The sequence below is a fragment of the Hakea prostrata genome, chromosome 5 (assembly GCF_041222555.1).
Source record: "Hakea prostrata isolate BN-2017 chromosome 5, UWA_Hpros_2, whole genome shotgun sequence".
Classification (NCBI taxonomy): Eukaryota; Viridiplantae; Streptophyta; class Magnoliopsida; order Proteales; family Proteaceae; genus Hakea; species Hakea prostrata.
In genome coordinates this window covers 31,934,065-31,941,072 of record NC_142604.1, presented here as the reverse complement: position 1 = coordinate 31,941,072, position 7,008 = coordinate 31,934,065, and the positions used below count along the sequence as shown (strand labels likewise).

The 7,008-nt window shown below is 38.7% G+C and overlaps 1 protein-coding gene across 2 annotated transcripts; it reads right to left on the bottom strand.

The window, feature by feature from the left end:
• Positions 1 to 846: 846 nt before the first annotated feature.
• On the bottom strand, positions 847 to 6,469 carry LOC149015828 (Ypt/Rab-GAP domain of gyp1p superfamily protein). 2 transcript variants are annotated; one of them, XM_089155921.1, is made up of 6 exons: positions 6,347 to 6,469; positions 5,780 to 6,026; positions 4,033 to 4,130; positions 3,440 to 3,616; positions 1,165 to 3,017; positions 847 to 1,074 (listed from the first exon to the last, which is right to left on the bottom strand). In XM_089155921.1, exons 2-6 carry the CDS (start codon positions 5,980 to 5,982, stop codon positions 925 to 927), a joined length of 2,481 nt encoding a protein of 826 aa, XP_089012047.1. In that variant the 5' UTR covers positions 5,983 to 6,026; positions 6,347 to 6,469; the 3' UTR covers positions 847 to 924. The 2 variants fall into 2 exon arrangements, with proteins under 2 accessions (XP_089012047.1, XP_089012046.1); XM_089155920.1 differs by lacking the exon at positions 6,347 to 6,469 and adding an exon at positions 6,199 to 6,340.
• Between the last annotated feature and the right edge of the window lie 539 nt (positions 6,470 to 7,008).

The following is a 7,008-nucleotide window of genomic DNA, read 5'->3' as shown; positions in this document are numbered from 1 at the left end:
AGTAATGGTTTTTTATTTTGGAGCGCCAATATCTTAGCTACATTGTCTATGTATGTCCAAATCAAGCTATTCATACTTCTTCAAACACATTAAAATAAAGTCACTTCAGCAAAAAAAAATTGTATTCGAATTCACTTATTCAAAAATAAAAAATTTAAAAAAAAATTCACATCACCTATTTATCAAAGAAAAAAAACCTGCATTATGCAACATATAAACAAAATCGGTCATTCATCAAACAGGCTCTATTAGGTTGACTGGGCCAGACAATATAGTAGATGATACAAATGAAACATCAATCTCCCCTTGACCACCCCACACACCTAAAAACAACCCCCCCCCCCAAAAAAAAAAAAAAAGATTCCCAAGTAACCAATGTTGTATGATTAATAACTACCTAAAAATGCTGTGATAACTCTGATTGCTTCACGTGAAAGAAAGTCCTCTCTCCCTTTCGTCGTTTCCCTTTGACAACTACGATTATGATACTAGGGGTAATCACCAAGTAACATTCCAAACCACCCCTTTCTCCACCCCCCCCCCCATTGCCCTCAGAAAAAAATAAATAAATAATACTCGTAAAAAGAGATATACATTATCAGTTGACCCAAGTCAAGCCCTCAAGTCCCAGATAATTTTCACCTCACAAGCAATTAAAATGAGCTTCCCTCCCAAAATTTCGTGATCAGTATTCCTGGGACATTCATAAATCAGGTAATTTACAGAAACAATCCTCTTACAACAAAGCTTGCTTCAAGAGAGAGACATCATGATGATAATGAGAACTCATATTTACAGCTTTGGAAATCTCAATGTTGGATTTCATAACATACAAAGGGGGGAAAATGCACAAAAAAACACAATTTTATTTCAGATCATGAATGATAGTTACAAAATGTATATACAAGTGCACCAATGCTGACCTTACATCTCAGATAATATGCTGCTTATTTTCCGAAGCTCCTTGAGAGCTGCCATAGCTGTAACTTGCCCTTTTCCTACTAAACTGCCTTTGGAGAAGTTCTCCAGTGACGCCATCTGAGTCTTATCTTGCTGGAAGACTGATTCAATTACCTGACAAAGAAAGATTAAGGGTTACCAATGGCTAGTAATTAGTGTGACGAGCATTAATATAAAAGAAATGGGTTAAGATGAAACAATTACCTGAATATTTTCTAGCATATTATTTCCAAGATTCCTCAATGTAGTAACCATATTCTTGTCTACTGCATCACCTGAGCCACTAGTTCCACATGAATCATATCTATCAGTTGCCAGTGAGACTGAAATGTCCTGATTACTTCCTCCATTTGGAGATTTTGATCCCTCCATAGCACCTCCAGCCACAGATGTGCCTTCACCAGTACCCCGTCCCAACCTCCACAACCACTGAAACTTAGTGGACAGCTTGCGCTCCTTCCCACTTGTGACCTGTTTCTCTGGACGGGGTGGATCATCTGAAGCAATACCAGCTTGCTCTGGATGGTCGAGTTCGTCATTGTCATCAACAGATATATTTGAACCCACACTACTTTTCTCTGATTCAATCTCATGGTCAACAGCTCTACTATGAGGACTCGTGGAAGCAGAAAAAACGGTGGAGTTCTCTTCACTACCAGTATGTTCACTGGAACATGCCTTCTCACTAGTGAAGTCCTTTTCAACACTCTGTCGCCCAGTTGGGTCATCATGAAAAATTCTTTGCTCCACCTCAACTTCCACAGAGAGAAGATCCCTCTGACCAGAAGCACCACCATTACCCACCTTCCCTAGATCTTCATCTGAGCCAAGCTCTCGGGAAAGATCCTCCAATAATCTTCGTTTAACAGAAGATCCCAAGCGCTTTTTCTCTCCCTCCATCTTTGTTGGTGATGGGATTGATTCTGCTCTACCCAGGCTCAATCTGAACCTATCTGAGAATCCCTTTTTGCCAGATGAAACTTGCTTCTGGGGGCTTCCTTGCTGAGCTTCTTCTGCTTTATGCAACACTCTCCATTTCTCCTCCCAGTAACTATCAGGAACAGTGCTCAGTGGGGTTTTTGGAGAAACTGAACCAGATGGAAGGCTATAACCTCTGCCAATCGTAGCTTTGCTCCTGTCAAAAGCACCAACCTGGAAAGGAGTTGAAGAGTTAATAGTGTCCAGAGCAAGAACCCGCAATGACTTTGCCTTATCCATCAACCTCTTCAAATTCATGTTCTTTGGAAAGTTCAGCAACCTCTGTAGACAGGTTGTAGCATTTTCAGTGGCAAGTAGGGAGGATCTCAAATAAAGAATCATTGAGATTGCCATTGCTGCTATGAATGCCCCACGAGGGGAGCTGAGGACCCCAAAACTAGAGCCAGTATCGTCTGCAACATCTGTGATTGACTTACTGTTGTCTGATGCAAATATTTCATCCCATATTATCAGAAGGTCTTCCAATAAGAATTCACGTCCAAATAACACACGAAACCACCGTAAAGCAAAGTATTGTGGTTCAACCCCAAGCTCAACTAGGTGACTGTGAAGGGACGTGTCAATAACAGAAAGCAAATGATACAAAGCAGAAGAAGCTTCAATTACTGGGGGTAAACCTGAGTGGGACCTTTTGGTGGGGGAGGGAGAGAAAAAGTCTGCCATGGCAACTGCACCACTTGCACCACTCATTAGCACATCGAACATGCAATACGCATCATGTTCCATAAATCTCTCTGACAGGAGAATACCCAATTCACCTTCTGCCCCATAAGCATCACTTAGTAATACAATGGTTTGTATTTTAGGATCAAGATCATCAAGGTTGCTGACTTTGGTTGCCTCTCTATGTAAACTTGACTCCTCATCATCTCCCATAGCCCAATTTGAAGAATCTGTTGTCTTCGTTAGTTTGTGACCACTAAAAAGATCTGTCTCAGGAAAGGGCAGGCCATCAAACTTGTCAACAAAATGGTCCTCATAGAGCTTCCGCACTTGAGAAAGATGCTCAACATCAACATGGAGAACATATAAGAGGGGAGCTAAAAGTTCATGCATCCCTACAACAATGAAGGAAAGGTGTCACGAAGAATGAACAGAAGTGTCCAAGGAACAGACAGCATAGCACACAATGCTTATAGAGATACACTGGGGGCCCAGAAAGAGAGAGAGCGAGAGTGAGTAATTTCAATCTTTATAAGACAACTTGAAGGCTGAAGCCATATCAATAATGAAATTCTTATTAATTTATTTATCATCTAAAATAACCAAGAACGTTGAAAGTTTCAAACCAAATGGAAGTTATAACAATCAGAAAGGGATAACATGATTAGTATGCCCATTAATAAACAGTCCATTGTACTCGAATTTTAATACATGTGACACAATATGTTCATTCATAAACTGATATAATCCAGAGTAACATGGAAGGAAATCATTTCAAATATTTCACACTAAAAGAAGCTGAAGTTTAATAACTTGCCTTGTCTGTAACCATATTCTGGATGTTTAAGGGACCATAACAAAAGAATCCTTCTCAACATGCCCTGGCATGCTGGTGTCTGGAAGTAGCTTCCATGTTCTGGATACAAACGAGACAAATCCTGGTCAACAACTTTCTCCAGCTCAGCATTCCGAAAAAAGCGGCCCCACATGCTATCTGCATGAATATTTACGATCTAATCAATAGAAGAATCTACAAAGACATTAGAAGGTCCCTTCAAATTTCCAGTAAAAAAAAACAGTGATCAATTGATGTAATGACTAAATTTGCAATGAAAAAATAGCTTCCCATACAATCTACAGGCTGTTGTGGTAGGCATCAAAGTCATAGCCACAGCCATCATGGTCTTAAACACCCAAAGCACCCAAGATGCCTCCTAACATACTTATCTACCAGAAGAAAAAATTATATGGTGTAACGATAGGGATTATAGTTTCAAGATGCAGAGAATGTAACAGATGATAACTAGCCAGGCTTTTTCAAACAATTACTCAACCAAGAAGTGGATAAAGGGAGACATAAATGCGGGGCTTAATTTACCAGTCACATAAGAAGTGTTTTGAGTAACATACCTGGATTTTGGGACAATGGATTCTCCAGGGCAAGATCCGGGACTGTATTTCCATCTTTAGGAGGATTCACTAGAAGAGTTCTTCTAAGGCCAGCATATCTGTAAGGAGAAACCACTTAATATTAAAAATAGTAAAAATAAATATTAATATCTTTTGGATAAATCATAAATAATAACATTATAAAAAATAATAAGGGAAAAAGAACTCTGATGGCAGTCTGGCTGCTGAACCCAGCACAGGCACAAAATGACTAGCCCATCCCCCATCAAAGGAGGAAGTGCCACCCTTGATGCTTCTGTGCATGCTCCTATTGGTCCCCCGTGCTGGGCAGGGACCATGCTGCCTTCCATGGGACCCTCTCCACAACAACAATAACCTTCTACTGTGATAAAGAAGTAAGATTGTGTTGTTCTGCAGTACCATGAACCAGGAAAATAATTTTTTAAGAAATGAGAACAACCAAGACAACCCCCAATTGTATATAATGCAAATGATGCCCTTATAAAGGCAGCAAAGCAACTTCAGTAATTTTTAACATAACGTATTCATATTTTTCCAAATTCATACTCATCAAGGAGAAGGATGATATCCATTAATAAAAATGAAATCAAAGAGAGTAAATAAGGTTCGAAAATAAGAACACACTCTGACTCCCACCACATTGTGTATAGCCACGTCTCTAGTACCAGTATATGTTGTCTCACAGATACCACATAAAGAAACATCACAAAAGGTCCAGTTCCGAGTAATGAAATCCATGAGGGTATGGCCTGGCAGCAATGTCTCAAGCTGCTGATAGCAGTGGCCAAGATTTAATCTTGCCTCACAAGGTGACTAGGTTAGGCAGGGTTTATGGGTTGGTGGGAATTTTCCTTGTCAGGAGAAAAAGTTTCATGTTAAGAAGACCAAATAAATAAAACTGCAACGGTGCTTTCTGTTTGATGAGGAAAGCAGATGTAAATGTCTCAATAAATTAATTTGGGATCACCCTGCTCAATTTTCTACCTCCCCTCTACCCTCGCCCCTTTTTTTCTTTTTGGTAAAATTGTCCCCCCTCTAGCTGTTACACCCAAACATCTAGTATGAAAAGAAACACTGTAGATCACAATCCATCTCCAGAGGTCGTACTGAAGACGTAGCAAATCACCGACTTAATGAATCTACACCAGTTGAACAATTCTAAAATGGAAATAAAATAAAAATTAGCATCTGTAACTCAGCAGTTATGTTTTCAGCTCAAAGCCCAAAAACTATGTCATTCTAACTTTTACTAGAGAGTAGATAGAAATAAGCAATATCCCATTGAATGGGTCACCAGAGAGTTCTACATGGAAATCAACGTGACGCTCAGAGTCAATTCGTGGAAGACCTACACATAGATCAAAATTCCAGCTAACAGAAAGGACCATCTAAGGTAAACTTCAGGCATTGAAACCATTGTCAAGAAGATACTGTCAAGAAGATACAACAGTTTTGAGAAGTTTCTTCTTCCCGTTATATGTGATCATATTTCAAAGTCAGGAAAATCATTCTCGGAATCCATATGCAATATGACTCATCAAAAGATTGAACAACCTCAAAATCAAAAGAAAAAACACGAAGTAAAGATCGAAGCAAACAAAAAACCTATCAACCGACAGAGAAAAACAGTACATCTTTATCCCACCATACTACTTCTATTAGATGACTCCACAAACGTTCCCCTAACCCCCAAAAAAATAACTGGAAAAGGGAAGAAAAATGTAACCTCCTCCGAGAATCTGCTGTGACGCGACGAAGTTCTTCAATTGAAGAATCCGAGGAGGGTAAAATACCCAGAGATATACGCCATTGAACACCCCTGAGACCCGAGAATCGAGATTCTTCACCACATCCTTGCGGAGAAGAATGAGGAGCCGCTGACCCATTCGACGATTCAGGTGATGGCGGCTGAGTTGGAGCTGAGCACATTGTTCTCACGCGATTCTCCACACACCCAAATTCCGAAAATTTTCCTGGAGTAGACAACAAACCCACTTATAGGAAAAACAAATTTACATAAACAACTCCAATCTTTATAAAAACTTTCGATTTTGCGAAGTCTTTCAGTGAAAAAAAAAAAACAAAAAACGAAATGGGTTCTTCTGCAAACGAGGACCGAGCGGACAAAATAGACAATTATTTTACCAATTGGAAGGGAGAACGGAAGATAAGATCACATTGAGTATCCCAGAAGAGAAAAGAAGAAAATTAGGTTTCCTCGCAGCACTCTGAACAATTGAAGGAAATTTAGAAAGAGATAATAACGGAATCTGTGGAGGAAAGAGAGACTTACGTCGTCGTGCACAACACTGAAGGAAACTTGAAGGAAAGAGAAAGAGAGAAAGAGAGAGAGAGAGAGAGTTACGTCTTTGGATAGAGCACTGATGGATCTAATGGCTTCTGCATTTTGACAAAAAAAAATTCAATAGAAACATATAAAGAGGAAGAAGAAAATAAGAAGTTTGTTTCTTCACAGAAAAGGTCATCTCAGAAATTGGTGAGCTGTCATTTTTTATATACCACAGAAGGAGAGAGAGAATAAAAATGAGATAAAATACAAAGAAAAGTATAATAATCGAGAATAATAAAAATAGAAATTTTCGCATTAAGTACAATTAAATTCATTTGGGAGTTCTACGGGAAAAAAAATTTGGGTAGAAAGAACGGGTTAGAAAAAAGAATTTTAATTTTCAAATGTGAATTATCCTTCTTTAAATTATATATCTTGTGGAGAGAATACAAATTTACTGATGAAATTTTTGCTTAGACGAAACATAAGTTTGAACCAAGATTTTTTTTTCCGAGTGCATTTATATTTTTGATTGTGATCATCAATGGCATCTTATAGATTTGAGATGATGGAAAACTGTTCAAACCAACAAAATATCTATTTTAACCTAATGTTAGAACATAAATCTTCTTCCCAAGAATAAAATGTGTCAATCTATTATTTGT

Coding starts and splice junctions, on each gene's coding strand:
- LOC149015828 (XM_089155921.1), bottom strand. CDS start 5,982: ATGTGCTCAGCTCCAACTCAGCCGCCATCACCTGAATCGTCGAATGGG. Junction 3,018..3,439: donor AGAATATGGTTACAGACAAG/GCAAGTTATTAA, acceptor TCATTGTTGTAG/GGATGCATGAACTTTTAGCT. Junction 1,075..1,164: donor ATATGCTAGAAAATATTCAG/GTAATTGTTTCA, acceptor TTTCTTTGTCAG/GTAATTGAATCAGTCTTCCA.